Genomic DNA, 25,942 nt, shown 5'->3' with positions numbered 1-25,942 from the left:
ATTTGCTTTCGCAACAATGTTATGTACGTGAGTGTTCCAATGCAGGTCTGAAGTAATTGTCACTCCCAGGTATGTATATTCTGTTACTCGATTAAGTTTGTTTTCTAGTAATGAGTAGTCAAATTCGAGTGGCTGATGTTTGTGTGTGATTGTCATACATACTGTTTTACTGGGGTTTAAAGACATTTGCCACTTTCTACACCATTCGCTAATGTTGAGCAGGTAACCATTAAGCTTAACTTGATCTTCAACTGAATTAACATTAGTGTGATGACCGCCCATAATGCGCAGGTCCACACGGGACAGAGAGGCAGACACCGTATGGCTCAGTTTAAACAAACAGATATATTCAATAATTACACATGATTAAGATTTTTACATCAGAGGCTGGGGCGTCCGAGCTTACGTGCCGACGACTTCATGGGGACGATAGAGGGGCTCCGGAGTTGATCTCGAACGGTTGCTGGCAAAAGCTGCACGCCGTCGGGCTTCGGCGCTGAAGGCCCCCTTGGCGAACGATGTCGTCCTGAGCGTCCTTCTTCCGTACTGCTTGTCGATTTTTATATCCTCTTCTCCCCACACTCCCTAGGGTGAGGACGCCCACGCCGGAGGGGAAGGAGGGGGCTAGGGCTTTCACTTGGGCGCACAAACACACCACCGCACTTATGGTCTCGCCCCCTCACGTGTTGAGTCCGAGGGAAAGAAGGTTGTCTTCGAGGTAGCGCATAGCGTCGGTTGTGGTAAGGCGCGCTCTGGCCCGCTGACAGTTCCCGCGGGTCACCGGCCTCCGTTCTCCATCAAATGACACTCGCCCCTCAAGGCCGGAACGCGAGGTCACTAAAAGGCCGGGAAAGTGGTCCCTTGTCCTGGGATGTACTCGGGAGGGGCCAGGCCCGCCGAAACGAGGCCGCCCCTGGAACCGCCACGGCAATTGGGGAGGATAAAGCCCGTTTCCCCGCGGCGGCGGCGGCGGCGGCGTTCGACTCGTGCCGACACTATGGAAAGGGGGGTCCGGTTGGGCTTAAACCACTTCGTTCTGGTCGTCACTCTCAACGAGTATGGCTCGGTAATTAATGATGCCGCTGTCATCTGGGTCGCTCCGTCTACGCCGCGCCGTCGAACGCGGAACCTCGTAGCACACACAAGGAACGTCACATTAGTATAAATAATGCAATCGTCTGCTAATAATCTGGCCTTGATTTCTGAATCTTCAATGAGGTCGTTTATGTAAACAAGAAACAATAACGGTCCGAGTACTGAGCCCTGTGGCACTCCCGATGTCACGTCACACACTTGGGATGCGCTCCCGTCAATACTTACAAATTGCCTGCGGCCCACAAGAAAACGTTTTAGCCAACGAACTATATTTAAATTTTTGAGTACTGATTGAAATTTGCCTAAAAGTTTTCTATGATTTATCTGATCGAAGGCTTTCCTAAAGTCTAGGAATATTATGTCAATTTGCCCTTTCTGGTCAATGATTTCGCTAAAATCATGATAATTTTCTATTGTGTAGCCGATGACATGCCCTGTCGAAAACCATGCTGACACCTATTCAAGAATTCAATATCTGTTAAGTATTGTCGAATGTGCTTTGAGACAATGTGCTCTAGAAGCTTACAACAGGTTGACGTTAGTGCGATGGGACGATAATTACTGACCGTTTTTGAATCTCCAGTCTTGAGAATAGGAACTATTTTGCTAGTTTTCCAATCATCGGGAACCGTGCTTGTTGATAGTGACTTCCTAAACACTAGTACGAGGTATCTAGCTGATCATTCTGCGTATCGCTTCAAAAACAGATTAGGAATATCATCAGGGCCCATTGATTTTGATGTCTTTAGGCTCAACAATGAATTCAGTACGCCTTCTATCGGTAAGCTTATATCGTCAATTGCGCGTGTTTCAGCAGCGAACTTAGTATCCGCTGGCTTGTTATCGTCTTCACTGAAAACACTTGCGAAGTATCTATTGAAAAGATCGCACATTTCAGTCTTTTCACTTATAGGTCCGCTCTCTGAGCTTATCTCCGCAACTTTTTTTTGGTACTGCCAAGTGTCTCCAGAACTTTTGAGGTGATTCTCGTAGAAATTTTTCCAGTGTAACGTTATAAAACTTAAATTTAGATTCCTTTATGTGTGACCTCATATTACTACTTAGAGCTAGCATGTCACTCAACGCAGCCGGATCGAGTGTGCGTCGGTACTTTTTCCTACGCCTGCCGATTTTTCTTTTTAGTTGAATAATGTTCCTTGTTATCTACGGACTGCACGCACGTTTCTTTTTTGTGACCAGTGGCACATAACGAGTTATGCACTTATGGACTAAAGATCTGAATTCTAACCATAGTTCATTAACAGTCACTGATTCGTTACAGCTTAGTTCTTCAAACGGGCCAAAGCAGTAATCTAGCTCGTCAAGTACGGCGGTGTCGTCTGCCCTGTTAAAATCTCTGTAAGATGACACTTCAATCGTTTTCTTTCGAAAAGAGGCAAAGGACAATTTCATACTAACTAAACAATGATCGGAAAGACCATGCAACACTTCTACCTCCACCGGCTGTGACAAAAGACCTTGAGTTATAAAAAGAAGGTCTAAAACTGATTTGCTGTTACCCTGTACTCTTGTGTACTCTCGTACTACCTGCTGAAGCCCATGAGAAAAGCACAAATCTAGAAGACCGAGCGCTGCCTCTCGTTCACGTTGCCCCGGCATCATTTCTTCCATTTCACATCCGCAACGTTAAAATCCCCCGCGATTATTGCGTTTTTATTTTGAATTCGCAAATGGTGTAGAAAGTCGTTCAATGCATCAATGACGTCTGAAGTTGCGCCCGGAGGACGATACACAGCGCCAATTAAAATTTCATGTGTTCCGCGATAGACTCGGCAAAAAGCGGATTCGATGTTATGAGGGCCTGAAATAGCCGTGTGCTGTATCGTATTGTCAATTACAATAGCTACGCCTCCCCCTCGGCTGCTGCGGTCAAATATGATAACGCCATACCCAGGGGGGCATATCTCCGTATCCAAAATATCAGGGTGAAGCCAAGTTTCCATGACAACTGCGACATCAGATTGGTGTTCTAATAAAACGTGCTCTAGCTCCTCTACCTTATTAACAAGACTGCGTGCGTTTATGTTTAGTATATGAAATTCATTTCCGCTTGTCTGTCAGTCTTGAACAGATGGAGAAGCACTCCACCGGGTAGGCGTAGAAGCACTCTCTCGGGCAGACGTGGAAGCATTTGATAGCGGCTGATGAACCTGATAACGTTCGCTTGTAACGTCATTCCAAGCATACATGACACCATCTATGTTCAGCTTGTCAAAAATTAAAGCCACTTTTTGTCCGTTCTTTCGGTTATCTGCAGCACTCTTCCAAAGGTTTTGCCTTCTGTTCCTGACGATACTTGAGAAATCTTCGTGAACGAAAAAATTTGTATCCTTCAACTTCTTGGTATTTTTAAGTACTTCTACCTTTTCATTGTAGTTGCCAAAACGCACAATTGCAGGCCTGGGACGCTCTGTGCTTGGTCGTCCTATCCTATGAATACGTTAGGTGCTCGCCACGGAAACGCCCAGTTTTTCATGAAAAACACCGCTTACTACACTGGTTTTTAGCTGTTCGTACGTTTCATCTGGAACCTCACGAATACCGTGAATGACAACATTGTTTCGACGAGAACGATTCTCGAGGTCGTTGATCTTTCTCATCATGTTATCCATGCTTGCACGCAAACTAGATAGTTCTTTCTCAGACTCCTCAAGCCTTTTAGCCAATTCGGTCACATGAGATACCACCGTTTCCATGTTAGACAGCTTGTGCTTCATTTCTGATATATCCGCCTTGATTTCGTTTTGACCATCAAGAATAGTTTGTAATAAAGCCGCCGTGTTGGGCCCCGGGTTCGTTTCAATATCGCCACAACACACCAGAATGCCAGAAATGACATCGCAACACTCAACAGCAATAGACAAGAGGGCATGTGGGCTCGGCAGCACTAGCAAACCAGGACAATCGTCCCTAATACTGCTGTAATAACGTTTTTCACTAACCTGGAGAAGGGTGATAAGTGAATTGTTCATTCTGTTCGCGCCTGTGCCGCCAAGCCCACTGCCGAAATCAGGGACAGGCAGGTTCAAGGAAAACGCCTCCGCCGATAATGTCGATGCTCCTGGTGCTGTGCCGACGCAGCTGTTGCCGGTCCGTTGCCAATCGTCAAAGCTTGTTGCAGCCGCTCCTGTTTCTTGTGCGGCGCAAAGGAAAGCCGTGTTCCACGATACGTTGACGAGGCCGTGTTCCGGTAGAACTTGTGCAGAATAGGCCACCACCTGGAGAAGGGTGAGAAGTGAATTGTTCATTCTGTTCGCGCCGGTGCCGCCAATTTGAAGGATTCTAGGCGAGGACGGATAAATGCTCCAGCGGACAGTTTGTTCCAGTCTCTTGCGGTCTAGGCGAAGATTGATTTCAGGTGCGCAAAAGTGAAAGGCGGTGTGCAGGGGTGATAACGGAATAATGACTCAAACAAGAATGATAAAACCTGTGGAAAAGGCAGAGTCTGGTTATTTTCCAACAAATGTCAAGCCTGGGTAGGTTAGCTTTTCTTTTCAATGCTGTTCAATGCTGTCCAATGCTTTTCAATGCTTTACAATGCTGTTCAATGCTGTTCAATGCTGTTCAATGCTTTTAAATGCTGTGTTTCAATGCGCGGCTCTGGACGGACTCAAGAGTTTTGGGTAGGTTAATTTGTTGGGGGTCCCAAATTGAGAATAACGGCCTGAGGGACGAGTTGGTGCATGATTAAATGAACGTCGGCGCAACAAGGAACGTAACAAGAAAGAGACATCACATGCGCACGCTACCAACTATTTATTACACGGAGAAGGGGCGCATTTACACATTCAGCTCAAGCATGAGACTCATCGCATTATCTCTTCGAACCCAGCACGTGAGTCGTCCCAGATTGAGCATGATTATTTAAGTTTAGGACGGACAAGAGTTAGCGACTGTTTTACGGAAGCAGGTGCCAAACTCAAGGTACGTTTTAGACAACCAAGAACACGCTTAACTTTGTTGGTTATGTTCATTAGGTGGGTGGTCTAAGAGAAATTCTGTGCTAGGCTGATTCCTAAATGTTTATATGAATATGCGTGGGATATCATGGAACCGCGAAGGGTGTAGTCAGGAGCAGGATACGACTGACAACGATAGAATGATATTATAATTGTTTTATTAACGTTTAAAGACATTCGCCAGTTTGCGCACCACTCTTCCACAAGTTTTATGTCGCATTACAGATGGTGTCTCTGTTATTAGTGATGCTCCGGTAAATGACGCAGTCGTCAGTGAACAAACGAACGGTGGAAGACAGATTACTTGGAAGGACGTTAATGCAAATTAAGAATAATAGAGGCCCTAAAATCGTGCCTTCTGGCACGCCTGAGGTAACAGGGGAGATAGAAGATGCGTGATTGTTAGCTCATACCAACCCTTGGCGGTTAGTAAAAATTTTCGGAGCCAATCATATACTAGTGGGTTCAGGTTTAGGCGTGGAAGTTTAAATATGAGGCGTTGATGGGGAACTTCATCGAGACTTTTTCAATGTCTAAGAAATGAGCGTCCACGGGTATGTTTGTGTCCCTATAGAACTGGCGTCGTGAGCAAAGAGAGCCAGTTGGGTTGAGCAGGATAGGTTTTTCAAGGATCCATGTTGAGAAGGATTAAAAAAGTGGACAGCCTACAAGAAGGTCATGATGTGTGAGCAAATTATGTGCTCCTTTAATTTAGAGGAACGCTAGTGAGGGAAATGGGACGATAGTTCTTACAAGACGATGGAGGGCCTTTTTTGCGCACTGGGATGATTTTCCCCACTTTCCAGTCATGAGGTACAATACCTGACTCGACGATTGCTGAAAGATATGACAAAGAAGAATGGCTACAACGTGTTTAGTATTCTTGAGAACTTTTGCGTTAATTTCATCCGCACCAGCTGATGAACATAGATTCATGGAATATATTAACGTGATTATTCCGTTAGGGTCAAAATATATATCCGGCATAGGAGGATAATCAAAATAAGGATAGTCAGACATGTCGCCTACAGGTTCGTAGGTAAAATGGATGAAAATGTATTATTTAATGCTTCGGCCGCGTCAATGTGGGGGAATAGGTGAAGCGTGTTTGTCGCACAGCGATATTGGCGGGGTTGTTATTGGGTTTATTGACTTCCAAAATTGCCTGGGGTTGTTGTGAAGCATATCACGTAAAGTGGATGAGAAGGTTTTTTAGCTTGCATTGCGTGAAAAAGAAAGTTTTTTTCAGCAGCATGATACTTTTCCCATGCGTGCGCGTCATTAGAATGCTTTACAGATCAGAAGAGCCTTGTTGTTTTGCTTAGCGGTTTTTAATTTTTCATTAAACCATGGCGATGATGAACCCGTGGTGACTGTTTTAGTGGGAATGTAGGCGCGGATGAGCTCGCGCATTTTATCAGTGAACAGAGACCAGTTAGTTGCGATAGAGCGGTTTGTTTGAAAGGAAAGAACTACAGAATTCCGCCAGGTTGCTATTCATGGTATCGTAGTCAGCTTTGTCGTAGGGTGTTAATGTTTTCGTTAATTTTTCAGGGCGTAATAAGGAACTGTGATAGGTGCTATAGATTACCGAGTGATTACTCAAGCCTGCTAGGTGCGTAGGTGGTGAAATACTGTAAGGATGAGTAGCGAGCACGAGATCGACAACGCTAGAAGAATGATTATCCTGCCTTGTCGGGTTGGTAATAAGCTGAAATAGACCAAATGTGAGGAACGAGTTCAAATAGTCGCTCTCGATAGTATAATTGTTTAATGTAGTTGCTATGTCGTTCCACGATATGAGAGGGAAATTAAAGTCGCCAAATATAAACAAAGGTGTGCGCGTATTATGGACAGGAGCGCTGCGTGAAAGCGCATGAGAAACGAGGCGTCAGCACGGGAGGCCTCTAGCAGGAGCAGATGATAACGGGCGGGTTAAATACTTTGGCGCCAACGAACGTGATCTCCAAGCATGAGGGGACGTTTAGGGGGTAGCAGAGTAAGCTTTGATGGGTGGCAATTAGGATGCCACCGCCACGCCTGTTCTCGCGATCGTGGCGGAAGATATCATAAATAGGAAAAGTGGCAGATAATTCAGAGTTAGAAACGAAATGATACAGCCAAGTTTCCGTTAGTACCACTAGTTCACTTTCGGTGGTGTCAATAAGACTGCGCAATGAATCTGATTTAAGTAAACTGCTTCTGATGTTTGTGCAAATGACAGGTACATACTTAGCATGGGATTTGGAGCGCGAGGCGGCTGATGTGGAGCAACAAGGAACGACGGTCTGGCAAGAGTGATCAAAAACGTATGTGGTGTTATCTGCAATCAGCTTGTTATATCTTAGTTTGTAACTTTTCGGATTTGGGGAATTCAAGCACACGCTTGCGGACTAGCCAGGTTCGAGATGAGTAATCGTCTAATATTGCATGTAAAGAGCCTTTAAGATTCTTGGCACGTTACATGACAGATTCCTTAGTTTTGAAGCGAGCAAGCGCTACAATTATGGGTCCATTTTTGCCACTTTGGTAGCGTCCAAGCCTGTGTGCGCGTTCGATGTCGGTAGGTGGGATGGTGATATGAAGGTTTTCTTTGCAGGGTTTAATTACGTGTTTTTCAGACTCGTCCCATGTTTCCCGTGCTGCATCTTTCAGGTTGAAGAAAAGAAGAGTAGAGCGATGGGCCCTGTCCTGAGCATCATCCATCCTGGCCGTCATGATAGTGATTTGTTTAGCGTTGTCTTCAGGAAGCGTCTACGTGCATGCAACTTCTGCCTTTAAAGCAATTAAAGAGGAGCAATCTTCTTCAATTTTAGCGAGCCATTTGTTTACCTCTTCGGTAGCTTTGTCGGTTTGCACCAGCTTGCTGTGAATAGTTTGCATTTCACTGAGGAGCGTATTGTGCCCAGATCTAATTTCGTCAAAGGCGTTCAGCACATCAGAAGACGCTTGCGTAGACGTGGAACACACCATTTATTCTTGGAATTTTTCGGGCACACAGCAAGCAGGACACGCATGCGAAATTTTCATGTCCTGCCTGTTGTCTGCACGCCAATTCTAAGAGTCAATGAAGAACCTACTCGCCCAAAGCGTAACGCGTCTGTGTAACAGCGCCCTCTCTGGACGACTGGACCGGCCGAAAAAGACGAAGTAACACGAGCCACGTGCTAGAACGTTTGGGTTCCGAAATGGCACTCGGGCAATGACGAGGAATTGAAAAAAGGTTGGCAGTGGCTTAGCACGACTATGCCAGGATATACGTAGCGAGAGGTAAGTATCCCTGGCTGAACTTGATGTGGTCACTGTATGTTTAGCAATGAGAGACATTGAGATCCATCTCGGCGGCTATGCGCTTTCTATTACAATCGTCAGTCTGGCATCTCCGCTTGGCAAGCAGTTCCTCTCTCCGTTCGGGCGTCTCCGCTCCCCTCTTCGCCTTCTTATGCTCATTTTCTCTTTGTCGAGTAGCCAAGCGCCAGGCGACAACCTCAGGATCGGTATAGTTAATGCTCTCTTGGCTATACCGCCGTTTAGCAGCGGCCGGACTCTCCTTCTTTGCATGTATGTCAAATGTTGTGATACAGACGCTTCTTCTTCTTCTTCTTCAGTGATTGTTGGGAAGAATGAAAAGGAGGGAGACACGGGCTTGTCTACTGGAGGACTAGCCTCCACGCCCACTGCCGGCGTGTCTTAGAAAGAGCAGCGTGCGGCGAGGTGGCGACGAAGAACGCGGCGGAACTTTGGGGTCTCTCTGGTTACCATGGTATCGGCGCATGCGCACAAATGCTCATCCATGTGAAGTCACGCTCCGCTTCGACGGTGGTGGGAGCGAGGTGCCGCGGCGAGGGCGAAGTGCACGCCGCAACTTGCTCCTCTCCGGTTGCCATGGTAATGGCGCATGCGCACAACTGGCTTCTCCCATGCACCGCGAAATGCTCGACTGGTAGCCCAGTGTAGCTCTCGTTACAAAAATCTGTTCTTGAATCCACAACCGACTGGCTCGGGTCCTTCCTTCCAACGGTGCTTTACAGCTAGTGACGCGGACGTGATCCCTGTGGCCCATGCTGAGACGAGGTGGAGCCATGGAGGACCACCGGGACCCGTTATGTATGCAGAACGCGGAACACAGCTCGGTGCCGACTTCGACGCCTCAGGCCGTGGCGCCCCTCTCAGCTGTTGCTGTCCACCTACCACCCTTTTGGGAGAGCAACTTATCGCTCTGGTTTCACCAGGTCGAGGCCCACTTTGGGCTAGCCCACGTCACGACTCAAGCCATACGATATTTACACGTCGTCTGTACCCTACCTCCGACTGTGGCTGAAGAAGTCGCTGATCTCCTGGCCCTGTTCCACTTAAACTCCCCCGCGGATCCATAAGATTAGCTCAAGGAAGCGCACTTCGCGCGCACTGCAGCGACGATGCGAATGCGTATTCAACAGCTTCTGTCCACTGAGGAACTTGGAGAACGTCGACCCGGTCGACTGCTCCGTTGCATGTTGCAGCTTCTCTGAGCAAAAGCAAGCGGTAGACGACACTCTCCTGCGCGAGCTATTCCTCCGCCGTATGACGGTAAACGACCAGATGGTCCTGGCTGCTACCTAGACTATGGACCTTTCTCACCTCGCCGACTAAGCCGGTAAAATCCTGGAGGTTGGAAACCACTCTCCCCAGGTTGCCACAGTCAGCTCTGCAAACGTCGCCCATCCGCCATTCAACCTTTCCCATCCGGAAGAGACGACCCCGTCAGCATGTATCGATTAGCTCTGCGAACGCCTCGACCAGGTAATCGCTACCATGTCGTCTCCGGTCCGCCGAGGGTCCCGACTGCATCACTGACGGCGCACACCGTATCGTTCCGGTTCCCAGGAACGGCGTTCTGACTCAGCATCTCGTCCACTGCTCTATTACTGCCACCGTCGATAGGGCGCCAACGCCCACCACTGCCTAGTTCCGTGCTCTTGGGCGGGAAGCCAGCCGGCCGACCGCTAGCGCGACGAGCCGTCAAGGCCTCGAACCGGTCGCCGTCACGGACAAGGCCACCGGCACCACATTCCTGATTGATACCGGTGCCCAATTCAGTGTCTTATCTGGTACGCGCCACGACCGCACATCGCAACCATTCCCCTATCTGCTCGCCGTGAAGGGCACCCGTATTCCGGTCTACAAACAGCGTCCTGTTACATTGAAACACTGAACTTTGGTCTCCATCGAGTTTCTCAATGGCATTCTGACAATGACGAGGAATAAAAAAACTGCATACTTGAGTATGCAAGCGACATGCTCGGGTCCTTCCTCCCGACGGCGCTCTACAAAATCTCCATTGACACTCAATATTTTTGCCATCGCTGCATCTACAACCAATGTCCGTAAAGTTTCGAGACTGATTTATTTTCTTTAGAAATCATTCACCAAAACAAATGTTGGTGCGTATGTGTAGCGCCATATTTTTGGGCTAACCTGAGCTTTATATTGCCACACTACTAAGTCCTCTAGTGGCGCCATACAGCGGCTAAACTGCATTTCCTGGCAGTTGGCAAGCCTTGAGTCATCTCGGGGCTAGATGCTTCGTCTTCTTCATCTCTCGTGCTGCCTGCTGCCTTGCGCGTCCCAACGTCTTGCGCGTCTAAGTAAATCAAGTAAACCAGCCCTGCTTACGTCAATCGTTTCTCGGTGACATATTTGGGCATCAGTGGAGGAACCGACCACAATCATAAAAACTGACGTGAAACCAAACCTCCAATCTAATTAGAAACGCTGCTTGGAAAGTGTTTCCAGTCTTTCTGCGACTGCTTTGCCTAGACCTCCAAGGTTAGGCAGACACTTCTCACAAAGCACCGAATTATAGTTGACGCCAACCAACGGCCGTTATGTCAGCCGCCTTACCGGATCTCTTCGAAAGAACGTGATGCCATTCGAGGCCAAGTTCAAGAAATGCTCAAGGACGACGTGATACAGCCGTCGACGAGCCCGTGGGCGTCGCCTGTTGTTAAAATGAAACCCTACGGTTCTGCGTTGATTACAGACGTTTAAACAAGGTCACAAAAAAAGATGTTTATCCTCTTCCGCGTATTGATGACTCCCTGGACCGGCTGCGCCACGCCAAGTACTTGTCATCGCTAGATTTACGAAGCGGCTATTGGCAAATCGAGGTGGACGGACGCAACCGGGAAAAGACCTTTGTTACACCGGACGGTCTGTACGAATTCCGGGTGCTCCCTTTCGGCCTGTGCTCGGCTCCTGCAACCTTCCAGAGGATCATGGACACCGTTCTCGCCGATCTCAAATGGCAGTCCTGTCTAATGTACTTGGATGACGTTGTCATCTTCCCTGACACGTTCGAAAAGCACCTGAGACGCCTGCGCAGTGTTCGAAGCAAATCAGTCGGCCGGTCTTTCCCTGAAGCCCGAAAAGTGTCACTTCGCTTTCGAAGAGTTGAAGTTTCTGGGCCACATCTTGAGCGCTAAAGGGGTTAGCCCAGACACCGATAAGACTGCTGCCGTGGCTGCTTTTCCTGTGCCCACCGATAAGCGCAGTGTGCGTCGCTTTCTGGGCCTCTGCGCCTATTATCGGCTTTTTGTGCAGAACTTCTCCCAGATCGCTGAGCCCCTCACCCGACTCACGAAAGATTCCGAACCATTCTTCTGGGGCCTGGAGTGACAGCAAGCCTTTGAAGACCTCCGCACTCAACTCCAAAGTACGCCCATCCTTGGACACTTCGACGATTCAGCCGACACTGAACTACACACACAGACGCCAGCAACATCGGCCTCGGTGCGGTCCTTGTGCAGAGGCAGGATAGTCTCGAACGCGTAATCGCATACGCGAGCCGCAGCTTGTCACGATCTGCGGCGAACTATTCCACCACCGAAAAAGAATGTCTGGCCATTGTGTGGGCACTAACCAAATTTCGCCCGTACCTATATGGCTGCCCTTTAAGGGTCGTCAGTGACCACCACTCGCTGTGTTGGCTGGCGAACCTCAAAGATCCCTCGGGACGGCTTGCACGCTGGAGCCTTCGACTTCAGGAATTCGATGTCACTATCGTCTATAAGTCTGGCAGGAAACACAGTGATGCCGACTGTTTGTCTCGTGCTCCTATCGAGGACAACCGAGCTGACCCCGACGACGATTCTGTTTTTCTTGGCGCCATCTTCACGTCCATTCTCATTCAACACCAAAGGGACGACAGCGAACTACGGCCCCTCATTGAGTATCTATAAGGAAGCGCTCAGTTTCCCCGCGAATCTTTTCGCGCGGGCTGTCGTCGTTCTGTTTACGTGATGGCGTCCTGTATAAGAAAAAACTACAGTCCAACAGAAGCTATCTATCTACTCGTCGTGCCTACGGCCCTTCGCGACGAAGTCCTGCAGGCGAGCCATGATGACCCATCTTCTGGTCACTTGGGTTTTTTTCGAACTTCGGCACGAATACGGCAAAAATACTTCTCGCCCAGGGTTGCCTCAGTTGTGAAGCGTTACGTAAGAACTTGCCGCGAGTGCCAGCATCGCAAGACGCCGCCGACTAAGCCAGCCGGCCTACTCCAGCCTATAGATTCGCCTCAGGTCCCCTTCCACCAAGTTGGCATGGACATAGTCGGCCCATTTCCGGAGTCCTTGCTAGGTAACCGCTACATTGTGGTCGCCACCAACTACCTCAGCCGATACTGTGAGACTAAACCTCTTCCACGTGGTACTGCTGACGAAATTGCGAACTTTTTCATTCAAAACATTGTGCTGCGTCACGGTGCACCCACCATCGTTTTAACTGACAGAGGAACAGCGTTCACCTCGGCCCTTACGCAGGAGGTTATGCGCCTAAGCGCCACCAGTCACCGCAAAACAACCGCTTACCACCCTCAAACGAACGGCTCAACAAGACGATCGCCGACATGATTTCTATGTATGTCGACGCGGACCACCGGAACTGGGACGCCATACTCCCTTACGTCACCTTTGCTTATAATAGTGCGGTGCAGGAAACGACACGCTTCACTCCATTTCGTTTAGTACAAGGTCGCGAAGCCACAACCATGCTGGATGCAGTGCTGCTTCCATCTAGCGCTACCCCCCCTGTTATGGGTGGTGCCCAATTTGTTCGTTACGCTGAAGCTGCCCGCCAACTTGCTCGACAGCGCATCCGGCACCAGCAAGTTCACGTCGCTCGGCGCTACAACCTCCGCCACCGAAATATGTGTTACCTGCCCGGTGAACAAGTTTGGGTGTGGAGCCCAATCCGCATGCGAGGACGCTCTGAGAAGCTTCTACGCAGATACTTTGGCCCCTACTAGGTGCTCCGTCAGCTCAGTCAAGTCACCTACGAAGTTCTTCCCCAAGGAGCAGTTCGCTCTTCTAGACGGCCGACCTCCGAAGTTGTCCACGTAGCTCGGATGAAGCCGTACCACGCCCGCTAGCCCCTCGCGCGAGTCTACACCACACGCCAGACACGTGCGACTACCCTTGTTGTCCTGCCTGCAATTGCTACCACACCGAGTCGGTGTCTTCAAGAAAGGGGGAGCAATGCCACACTACTAACTCCTCTAGTGCCGCAATACAGCGGCTAAACTGCGTTTCCTGGCAATTGGCAAGCCTTGAGCCATCTCGGGGCTAGATGCTTCGTCTTCTTCAGCGCTCGTGCTGCCTGCTGCCTTGCGCATCCGAACGTCTTGCGCGTCTAAGTAATGCAAGTAAAGCAGCCCTGCTTACGTCAACCGTTTCTCGGTGACAATATGTTAATTGCTGTGGCAGCCGCTAGATGGTACTACGGGTAGAAAAATACGTTGTGACTAGTCGTCTCCGCAGTCTACTGTGAGTGAACGTGGAGAGATGGACGTTCACCTCGAACAGCGTGTAAACATAAACTTCTGTGTGAAGCTTGGCAAGACAGCCAAACAGACGTATGAGCCCTTTTGTGACGCGTACGGCAATGAGACATTATCGCGGGCGCGAGTTTACGAGTGGCACAAGTGGTTCGTTTCGGGCAGAATGTCGGTGGAAGACGACACAATGCAGAGGCACCCTTCAACCTCACTGAATGAAAACAACGTGCCTTGGATCAGGAAAATCGTACAGCAAGATTGCACCATTACAGACCGCATGCTATCAGATGCTCTCGACATTAGTAAGATAACATGTAACCAAATTTTGCGTGTGAACTTGGGGAAATGTAAGCTGAACGCCACACTTGTGCTGCATTCCCTCACACATGGCCAGAAGGACACGGGGTCATCAGTGAGCGCTTATTTGCTCTCTGAGGCAGATAAGTATGCCGAATTCGTCAACAGCATCATTGCTGAAGAGGAAACATGGTGTTTTCAATACGATCCTCAAACAACGAGGAAGAGCACCGAATGGTGGTCCGCAAGCTTTCCGACGTGGGGAAAGAAACGGCGACAGAAGACCAAAACAAAGACGATGCTGATAGTTTTTTCGATGCCAGAGGTGTCATACACCACGAGTTCGTACCACAAGGGAAGACGGTGAATCAGTAGTTTTATATCCGCGTGCTCCAACACATGCATGATGCACTGCGACGCTGTCGCCTTGACTTATGGGCATCTGGACAATGGAGCCTTCTCCATGGTAACGAAAGGCCGCACACTGCTCTCAGCGTGACAAAATTGCTCGCCAAGCACAGCATTACTCGGTTCTTGTAAACCAGCGCAACGGCTCGAATCCAAACAGGGAAGGGACAAAACACAACGGTGAACTAACAACAGAATGGTTTTATTCAGGACACCAGTGCTTAAATACACGCTGGTATCGCAGAAAAACAGAAAAATACAGAGCAAACATCAGGTTTCACAGGCCAATCATTCTTAGCGTGCGAAAGCTTTGCCGATGCACGTAATCTAGGACTCCAAGCATTCGTGCTCTTTTTTCGAGATAGCAACAGAAGGGGTGCTCATACATCCCGTACCTATCCTCATGATCTCTGATGCCTCAATTATCTCCCTGGTGAGCTGGTCTTTGATTTTAGCTACAATTTTGCTCTTCTCAAACAGCCGTCGTGCTGGTTCACAAGAATCATGTTTTACCAACTCGCCCACAAGTTCATGTTTGTCACAACTACCGCTCGTCGACCGGCTGCCTAGCGCAAGCCGTCTAGGCACAGGGGCCGCTTTACGCTTCCCTGTGGTCTAACGGCGGGTGTTGGACAACATTTATTTGTAAAGGTTGGCCAGCCCGTGCGTGGTGCACGTGTGTCGGTGTGTCGGGGATCGAGAAGGAACTCAATGGGTTGAGGTTTCTAAAACAAACAAACACTTTACTTGGTGGCAGGGAACAACACAAAAAGGTAAAAACGAACATAGGGAGTGACAGGAAGAACAATATAAAACACGGAACGCGACAAGCAGGAGGCACACAATACAAAAGTTAATCCGTCCAGTTAGGCCACGAACAACAGAGGCATACAATGCATTAGATGTCGAAAATACAACATTACATAGAAAAGAAAAGGAGAAGTCCGGCGGACAGTTCACATACGGGGGCCAAGGTGACGACTCCGGTTCGGGTGGCTGTCGATGCGGCGATGGCTCGAAGGCGGCGGGCCTGGTGCGATGGAACGCGTGCCTCACCGCGGTAATTCGGCCCTCAACGCCGCGGACACACCACCCAACCTCTTTCGTTGCCTGTCTTCCCTCCACTGTTCTCCTCAGCTCGCCGCAACCCGCACGGGGCAGGCGGCCAGCGCACAGTAGTTTCCCTCCCATCATCGGGACGCTTAATCTTTGTTTTTCCACGTGGGGACGACGGGGAAGAGGGGACGCCGTAACCGGCAAAGCACCCCGGGAGCGCGCCGGAGAGCCGCGCCCTCGGGAGGGCAGAAGGAAGCGCACAAGACTTATGCCTTCTGTGACAGCCGTCACCGAGTCGGCTGGGCCTGCACGCTCGAGTTTCGGCAACCAGCGCATATGCGCCACTGTCCTTGAAAACGCCACGCTTCCTCGGAACTAAATGTTCGTTTGGTTTGCCGATGGCCGAGCTCCGAGAAAGACCTCGACGGATCCCCCGCAAGGAGCCGTGCTGCGACCCAGTTACTGCTCTACGTGAGCGCTCTCCTCTGCTCTCTCCAAATGAGCCACGTCCCGCTGGTCTGTGACAATGTTGCACAGCATTACTGTAGTTCCTCTTCCGCCATACTCGCCTGACGTCTCCCCATGCGATTTTTTCCTGTTCCCTCGTGTGAAGAAAACCCTAAAAGGTCGCTGGATGGGGAGCGTTGAGGCCATTCAAGACACCACGACAAAGGAGCTGACAGCCCTGCCAAAAAAAGCGTTTCCCAACCGTTTCTAAGACGTCAAGAAGCTCTGGAAGCTGTGTATAGACTGCAAGGGAGACCATTTTGAAGGAGTGCTGCACAAATTATTTCAATGTTAAGCGCATTTTTCTAATGGACTCAGTATCGGAACTTTACGGACAAAGGTGTAGAAAGATGCTGCATACGAAAAAGAAGCTGGCCTCGACAGCAGCTTCAATAACCATCAACGTACGCGACGTGCCCAGGACGATTACTAGAATGTACACGTATAAGCTTCAATTTTTTTCGATTTTATTTTCTCTGAACAAGTTTTCTGTACGACAGCTGAAACGTCGAATATTTGTCACCCCAACAGATGGCCGGAGTTTCTTTTTTTTGTTGGGACGTGAGTTTGCTGTACACTGCCGAACTGCAATGAAGCAAACGGCTCTATTGCATTTCAAAACAAGGCAGGGGTAAACGTTGACAATTTTGTCTCTTTTAGAGTTTTATATTAAGTCCACCTTCATCCAATTTGACAACCGGCGGTTCCTACAACGCCAGGGCATTTGCATCAGTTCATGTGTCGTGCCAGTTTTATGTAATATTTTTCTCGCATTCATTGACAACATTTTGGCATTACAAACTGACGATGTAACTGTAGTAAAGATTTTTAGATATGTGGACGTTTTTTTAGTGATATTAAAGATACATGAAACAGGCTGCTATGAGGAGACTGCCAAGAAAATTTTAGAAAGTTCACACAACATGGGAAGGGGTCTCTTTCATATTTGAGCTTCCGCAACAGGACTGCCTCTAGTTTTTGGACCTTAACATTAAGCTGGGGGACGGAAGTGTTTGCTGGCGCTACCTACCTAAGGCCAAGAAAGCTTTTTCACGGTTCGATTCGGCTCATTCAAAAACTGTTAAAAGGGCTATTGGCACCCATTCAATGGAATCAGCACTCCTCAAGTCGTGCCCTCACATGTTGCGGGTGAGCTTCCAGGGTGAGGTGAATAGACTGCGTAAAGCAGGGTTCCCTAACCACGCTTTGGCTGCCGTGACCGAGGCACTGCTGCAAAAACTTAAGGGTAAACCAAAGGGGCAACGCCGGAAAGAAGACTTCGGCGAAGCCAAACCAGCGGTGATACCGTACATTCTCAAGGTTTCGCACAATTTAAAACGAGTTTGCAGCAAGTACAGAGTCCCCATGGTCTTCTCCGCCCCCTGCAAATTCACAAAGATGTTCCCCAAGGTTAGCAGTGGTGCCAAGGCTAAATCTGGGTGTGAAAGAAGCACTCGAAGCCCTACGTAATGTGTGCCACGGGAGTAGTCTACGATATCCCCCTTGCATGTGGCAAGGTGTACGTCGGCCAGATTGGACGCTGCGTAAACGAGCGTGCAGGGGAACATAAGAGGTCGTTAGGGAACGCACCAAACTCTTCCGAAAACCTACCCGCCCATTGCCGCTCCAGCATTGATAAAAACGAAAAAAACTGTGAGCTACGACTTGGCGAGATTGAAATTCTAGCTAGACGCAAAGATAGATTAGCTCGGGGACTGGCAGAAGCCTTTTTTATCAAATAGAGAGGTGGCATGTGCGTCAGCACCACTTCTATCTCCCTATGAGAAAGTGAATATAGATTGCAAAAGAATACGCGATAATGAGTACGTTTGGTTTGAGTGTGTGTTTTATGGTGTTGTTTTCTTTTCTCTTTTTTTTCTTTTTACCATGTAAGAAATGCGCATGCGTTCACCTTCTTCGGGCTATATATATGCAACATGTGGCTTTCAATAAACATAGTTGGAGTCAGCGCCCGTCCTGTCTGGTCTTTCTGTGTGTTTGTGTAAAAATTAGCGCTGTTTTTACTTTTGTTACACGATGTTACACCAACTTGCCCAGCAAGAGGTACTGTAACTGAAACCATGTCTGAATTGGTTTTTACTCACCAAGGCGTGTTAAAATTGCTTAGTGATATCAATTCATCTTCCGCCAGTGGTCCTGATGCTGTTCCTAACTTTGTTTTAAAGTCTTGCGCGAACGAAACCTCTCCTTACTTAGTGATGCTCTGAGCATCTCTTAATTCGGCGTCTCTGCCAAATGACTGGAAAAATGCTAATGTGGTACCAGTGCATAAAAGTGGCCCGTAGAGCTCTGTTGTTAATTATCGACCGGTTTCTTTAACCAGTGTGAGCTGCAAAAGGTTGGAGCACATAATATATAGCGCAGTCATAAAACACCTTGACTCTCATGAGTATTTTACTGAAGTTCAGCATGGCTTTAGGTCAGGTTTTTCCTGTACTACTCAGTTGCTTGAGTTTAGTAATGGTGTGTATTCTTCCTATGACCGTGGCTTTCAAATAGATTGCGTATTTCTAGATTTTAAGAAAGCCTTTGACTCTGTACCTCATTTACTATTATTGCAAAAGTTAAGTTGTCTTGGCATGCACCCCACTGTCATCGATTGACTTCATTCGTATCTTCAGAGCCGCATGAAGAGTCTTTTGATTAATGTTTCGCACTCAGATTATGCAAATGTTTCCTCAGGTGTACCGCAGGGTTCTTGGACCCCTTCTTTTTCTGATTTATATCAACGATATTGTCTTGGATCTTACCTGCAAAGCTCGGCTATATGCCGGCGACAGTGTCATTTACCATGTTGTGGAAAGTTCCTGTGATGCGTTAAAACTTCAGCAAAACTTGTATTCCATCCAGTGCTGGTGCTCAAAATGGCAATTGTTTTTGAACGCTAAAAAATGCCAATTTATTTCCTTCACTCGAAAGTGTTCCCCTTTACAAACAAGTTACTCATTACATAATGTTCCCTTGCAAAAAGTACTTGAATATAAGTATCTCATTGTTTATTGTACACCTAAGCTAACGTGGACAAGGCAAGTTGAGTATATCACATCCAAGGCCTGCAGAATGCTTAATTTCTTAAAATGAAATTTCAATAAAGCGCCGTATAATGTCAAACAACTCCTGTATTTCACTTATATACGACCAATTCTTGAGTATGCCTGCGCTGTATGGGACCTTCCAGTTTGCTTTCTTATGTGACATTCTCGAGCGCGTCCAGAATAATGCTTGGCAACTAGCCGCCGCGGCGGCTGAGTGGTTTTGGCGCTCGGCTGCTGGCCCGAAAGGCGCGGGTTCGATCCCGGCCGCGGCGGTCGAATTTCGGTGGAGGCCAAATTCTAGAGGCCCGTGTACTGTGCGATGCCAGTTCCCGTTAAAGAACCCCAGGTGGTCGAAATTTCTGAAGCCCTTCACTACGGCGTCTCCCATAGCCTGAGTCGCTTTGTGACGTTAAACCCCCATAGAACAACACTACAGCTTCGCAAATAGGGTCAAGTCCCTTAAAAACCACCTTGGTTGGGGATCTTCAGCTAACCGTAGGAAACATTTGAGGTTGCAAATCATGCATCCCATCTATTTCGGATGGTTGAGCATTGACAAAGACCGGTACCTGCTTCAACCTCACTTTTTTTCTAGACGACTTGATCATCAGTAGAAGATCCGAGAGATTAAATGTAAGAACGATATTTACAAATCCTAGTACTTTCCACGGATGATCAATGAGTGGAACAGGCTGCCGGCCGGCGTCACTGAGTGCTGCACGGAAGGTCAATTACGCGCAATCTCATCTGACGTGTGACCTCGCGCACAGTTATTTTGCGCGTCTTTTCATTTCATTAGTGCGTTTTTTTGAGCGCGGTTGTTCTCCTGCAGTGCATGCTTTTCCTCATATATTATTAGTTGTGTTTTACATTTTCTGTATTTATATTTTTGTAGTTGTATTTGTATTTTGTTTTTGTTATTCCCTGCACTTTCGGCCATGTGAGCAGAAGTCATTGTGTCCCCCCTCCCCCTGCAATGCTTCCGGGCGCTGCAGGTGTCTGTAATAAATAAATAAATAAATAAATAAATAAATAAATAAATAAATAAATAAATAAATAAATAAATCTGGACACCCCTTCACTGCTTGAGACCCGAGTTAAGGCCCGCTCCAAGGGTGCTTCAGCTCCTTCTCCAACGAATGTTCGAACACCCTTCCGCGATGCTCAGACCCGCCTATTTATTGCAGAGAAATATCTACAGCCAACATCAGATTATGCGGCAGTTCTATTATATCCACATTTCTGCCCCGCGCTTACGGAGGTGCTGGCGTCCATCCGGGATTGCGTCACGAGAACGAAAGTTTAGCTATTGAATGGTGGTGCGTCACTCAAGGAACGACGATACCTTTTGCTACCTTGTGAACGGTTTACGCAATGTTTTGGCCGGGCTTCTTTGACTTAGCCAAGTTCCGGGGCTTATTGCCCCTCTGGCCTCAGTACTAGAGAGATCATTTTTGTCGATTACTGCCAAAGGTGAGCCCTCCAGAACCCAGACCGGGTTCGCCCATCCGCAAATCCCCCATGAGGCACTGAGGCCTTCGGAATAGGAGATGAAAGCGCCGCGATTGAGGGGGGGCGGGGGCAGCATGCGCCCTTCCTGCCGAGAGGGAAAACCTGTGGCATCGTGGCTTTTGAATTGTCGCCCCTTTTGGTATGCCCGATTTACACGAGCTCAGTAAGGACCTCTTCAGGCCGCCCCCTGGCATTGGGCCGCGGAGAGTGCGCCGCCAACTCTTCTGGAGAACCCATTCCGACCGCTGGATGCGGAAGGGCAGCATACCAATGGGCCTATAGCAGCCAGGGATAGCCTGGAGCAGGTGCCAGCCGAATTCCCCCGACTGGCTGCGCCGCCAGTGAATCATCTGCGTTGCGCCCCACATCGCTTTTTTCGACGTGGAGGTACCGCTGCACACATCTGGGCGCTCTGCACAGCTTACCGTCATCGCCGATTTCTTCATCTTCGACGGCATCTTCGGTGGTCAAGTTTCCTGCAGGGAAAATGGGAGAAAGAAATGATAATCCTATCTTGTTCGAAAATTTCGTCTGGTCTTTAGCCTTTGCTGCGTTTCTGTGAGCAGGGTTTCAGTGGACATTTGCACGCTTCTTAAAAAACATGGTCATCGTCAGAGGTGTGCATCCTCACGAGGGCGAACCCTCATGAGGGTGTCCTCGTCCTCACTTCATTAGTATTTCACTCGGTGAGGTGAGGGTGAGGGAGGATGGGCGGATGAAAATTCGTGAGGACGAGGGTGAGAAAGGAAAGACATGGCGAGGTGAGGGCGAGGGAGGAAAGACATGATGAGGTAAGGGTGAGGGAGGGCAAAATTGAGTGTTTGAGGGCGAGGGTGGTGGCCCGAACCATACTCCGGGCAAAAGCTTTTGTCTGTGCATCCCATTATGAATTTCCGTTTTAAAGCGCTACTTCGTAGAGTGAAGGTTCCCGGGGAAGACGTAGTTTCTCCACTCTGGAGGTACACGAGGCGAACACGAAACGCGGGTACAGCCCACTTTCTCCGTAGCCGCGACCTACCACACCGCCGAATGAAGTGCTTTTCTAAGTCAAAAACTGTATTCTTCAAAATTATGTAAAGTATTCGGTGAGATGCCCTGTATAGTGCGCTAACAAGGGGCCACTGGCCGGTCCGTGCGGGTGGCCGCCAGTCCAGCGGGAACCGTGGCACCGAGGTCAAAATTTTCATTACTAGCCCCTAGACTGTCAGATGATCACAGTGTAGAGTAAAAGACAGAAATTACATCTAGTAAGGCTGTTGAATTCCCAAGTTCTAGAACTCCTTTGCCAGAATTAAGTCAGATTTCTGCTCAGTGAGGTTTCACAGACTTAGCTGCAGCGCAAAAATTGCTTTTACGAAATTCTACTCTCAAATCAAAGCCTGTTGGAGGCACTGGTGTGGAAATATTTCATTCACACAATGAGTAGTTTAGTGCAGTCTATCATCTTTCTTTTTTCTATGGAATTGCGGTAAAGGAAAGTGGTGCCGCAGAGTGATAGGCAAAGGCGACCAATGTAGTCTTACCATGAAAATAAAGCAGCACCTTAACCACCTTGTCCTGAATGATCGCTCGCTCCGCCTTGCATTGTACGATGTGTTAAAAAAATTTGTACTGCTCTCCAAATAACATGAACACTCTTAGTTTATTTCTGTCCCTGGTAAGCCTGTGACCGCGTAATCGCACGCCTGATTTTATGAACCAGATTTCTAGCAGACATGGTAGGGAATTGACACTCAGCGTTTTGGTAAGGCGTAGACGTTCAAGCAAAAAAAATCATGGGTTGTTTTTAGCTTTGGGATTAACAATGAATTATCGTGCGCCAGCGCCGTTAGTCCTATTCCCAAAGGTTTGTCTTCACTTTCTAGCATTTGCTTGACCTAAACTGGCTTACTTCTGTTGACATATCTTATGATGTAAGTTTATATTGCATTATTTTAGGCCACGAAAATGCCACGAAACACATCGCAAAAAGACAGCAGCAGAGCAGTATACGCGAGGTAAGGCTGAGCGCATAACCAAGGAGTGCCACTCCGGTTGTAAGCCGGTCGGTTCATACACTTCTCTCATCTGAACATTCAGTTGGGAGAAACCCTAACACCCTGCCTGCGCGAACTGTCAAACTCTCGTGCTGTGCTTGCAGTATCATCGTCTTCGTCAGGTAGCTGCGTTCACGAATGTTGTCGTTGAAAGTGCCACGCTCACTCTGTAGTTTGAAAGTGTGGTCTTCATCATCTTCCATCCATGCTCGTGGAAACGTCATCATACGAGCATGTAGCAAGCCGCTCGAAATGGCGGGAGATTAGAACCAGTGAAATTCAGAAAACCCAGTGCAATCCCAATGTCGTTGGGTAATGATAATTAAGCGGCCAGCAAAATTTCCTCAAATCTCTGCTTAGCACTTATTGTAATTTTCGTGGTAAACGCTATTGAATCGTTTTGTAAATAATCTTGTACATTAGTTTTTCTACACAGACACAACAACGCGCTGACTCATTTTAAGGAGCGTATAGGTTTGGGCAAGCTGGTCAGACAAGCTAAAGGGAATAATGGCGCAGCTTCAAGTGACGAGGACAGCAGGAGAGCACACACACGCACAGACACCATTTTGGCACAGTGGGCTTGGCAGTAGCAAACGAGGGAACATGCTAAGCAATTCTTTTTGCTTTGCTATCCAGGTTAGTAATTCCAAATCTGCACATTGCTACAGTTGTGACGAACGCTTTCTGGTGCTGCTTCCCTGTCCGCTGTGTGTTCAGCGTTTCCTTTCTCGTGCAATTGCATTATCAAAAGATCTGTTGTCTTGTGGCGGTAATGAAACAAATCCTGGCCTGATTGAAAAACAAATGCTATCGGAATTGCTAGAAGGCCACAGCAAGATTAACTCAACAATGGAGGGCCTGCAGGTGTCTCAGAACAATACTGAGTATAAACTTTCCGGTTTAACGGAGCGAATTGATGGTATTGAGAAACAGTTGTTAGGCCGAAATGTCTTAGCCACAAAGGTAAAAGACATAAAATCGGCAATCTCGGAACTTCAGGAACAGGTCAGTAATGTTAGGAACCAGATGGCCAATTTTTAAAACAAAGGCAGAAGAAATAACCTGGCCATTTACGGAGTAAAGAGCTTAGCGATGAGCCTAGCGAGGAATTTGGAAAAGGCAGTAATTGATGGTAGTTTTCTGGAACAACTAGGTTTAACTTTAACTGGTGTCGAAAGATGCCACAGAGTGGGTAAAAAGGAAATAATTAAGGCCCGACCAGTCATTTTGAAACTTCTTTAATTTCTTGAAAAAAATGTCAATATTACAATCATGCCATTAACTCAAAAACACCAGACTCAGCTCAATATCCAAAAACCAAAAAAGCTGGAAATAATTAGCTGCGGACTTTTCTAAACGGTTTAAGGAAATAGGGAAACTGGAAAAGCTCGGAAGAAGAATGGAAAGAGGGCGCCAAGCTTTAAAGCTATTTTATGATAAGGTAAGCTTTGATAGCATACTGTATGATTGGGTGAAACAAAAGCTCATCGCTTCATGATTAGAAACAAAGCAACTGACTCCGGACTGTATAAAAAATCTTAGACCCTGAAAATACGAACTGTTAATTGCAGAAGTGTCCTAAACAAGTCAACTGAGTTGGAGGCTCTTCTGCTTTCGCATGGTCCCGAGATAGCGGTTTTGAGAGAAACTTGGCTTAACAATGCAGTGTTTGACATTGAGTTCATTACCACTGGCTACAGCTCGTACCGAAAGGATCGCGACGGTAGAGGTGGAGATGTCAGCATTCTGTTTAAGTCATCCCTGTGAATTGCACCAATGCCTGATGTACCCAATGCAGAGTGCATTTTTTGCACAACGTACTTTGGAAACGGTAGATATATTATTGGAGCAATGTAGAGGCCCCCCAACTCTATCGTTGCCTTATTAGACGAACTGAAACAATATTTGTGGACGAATGTTAAATTCGATAATTGTACTATATTGCCAGGATATTTTTTTAATTTTGCCTGAAGTAGACTGGCCAAATTTTTCAGGTAAAAAACATGACCCCCAAGTTGAAACTATGTTTGACATTGCTTTTGCCTTCGACTTATTGCAAATTGTAGGAGAAAATACCATATTTCAGGGCAATTCTCAATCAATGCTCGACCTCCTTTTTGTTATCAAATCAATTACTACCAAAAAAAAATTGCCAGATAGTAGATGGAATATCGAACCACAAAGCTGTCCTGCTCACTACTGACGACGCCGGTTTAGGTAAAAAGCCTAAATATTCATCCTATCGACGCTTTTCTCGAGATTTTCGCGAGATGCATTATAAGTATCTCGAACTCTTGATCACTAATGACTTCACTTGGACTAAGCACATTGACTACGTAATGACTAATGTTAATCGCAAGTTGTTCTTTTTGAAGAGAGCTTTTACACTTTCTACTCCTGTCCGACTGCTCGCATAGAAAGCAGTAATTCAGCCGATACTAGACTATGCATGCGTTAGTTGGGACCTTTTCACCACAACTTACACTAATAAGGTAGTAATGGCACCAAGAAAAGCAGCTCGCTTCATTTAAAATGAATTTGGACGTACGTCAGGTACAGAACTCTTAACTAAAGCAGACTTGGCACCATTAACGCAAAGAACCGTGTGTCACGACTAAAACTCTTTTTTCAGCTTATTAACGGCCACTATAAGACGGATCTAGCGAGAATAATTTTTTTCATCTGGTTACGCCACTAGGCGAAGACATAGCCGCACAGTAAAGCCATTAACCGCGAGTAATAACAGTTTTAATTATTATGTCTATCCAGGAAGAGTATTTGAATGCAATCTTCTAACCAATGGCAAAGTTTCAATATCATATATATCGACATTTGTTTCCAGTATTGTTTAAAAATATGTTGTCCATGCTTATTTTCCAAAAAATTCAAGCAACGTTATTCTACTTTTTTCTTGCGTTCTTTGCCTGTGTTATTACGTTTTGTTAACTTATATGTGTAACCCACTGTGATGAAATCCCCAGCGGGGTTTGCAGTATACACAAAATATAGATTACGATTAAATGTTATAAGTGCAGGGCCCATGTATGCATGCACTGCGTGCCAGAAGTAAAGGCAGAGTGATATTTTAGGACTGAAATCGTAGCTGTCCCGGTTTTGTCTCACGTTTTAGCTCAAACAGCTCACACACACGTACACGCACGCACCCAACAGTATGGA

General features: G+C 47.4%; 1 protein-coding gene across 1 annotated transcript in view; it reads right to left on the bottom strand.

Moving 5' to 3' along the window:
* The window catches only part of LOC144123446 (uncharacterized), a 775,538-nt gene that overhangs the window by 34,251 nt on the left and 715,345 nt on the right, over positions 1-25,942 (bottom strand). Inside the window, exon 7 of the mRNA XM_077656272.1 lies at positions 21,152-21,202. Within this exon, the coding sequence (XP_077512398.1) occupies positions 21,152-21,202 (51 nt within the window). The remainder of the gene's footprint in view (positions 1-21,151; positions 21,203-25,942) is intronic.

Source organism: Amblyomma americanum, chromosome 3 (assembly GCF_052857255.1).
Source record: "Amblyomma americanum isolate KBUSLIRL-KWMA chromosome 3, ASM5285725v1, whole genome shotgun sequence".
Classification (NCBI taxonomy): Eukaryota; Metazoa; Arthropoda; class Arachnida; order Ixodida; family Ixodidae; genus Amblyomma; species Amblyomma americanum.
The sequence above is the reverse complement of the archived record's forward strand: the minus strand, read 5'-3'. Positions and strand labels throughout refer to the sequence as shown.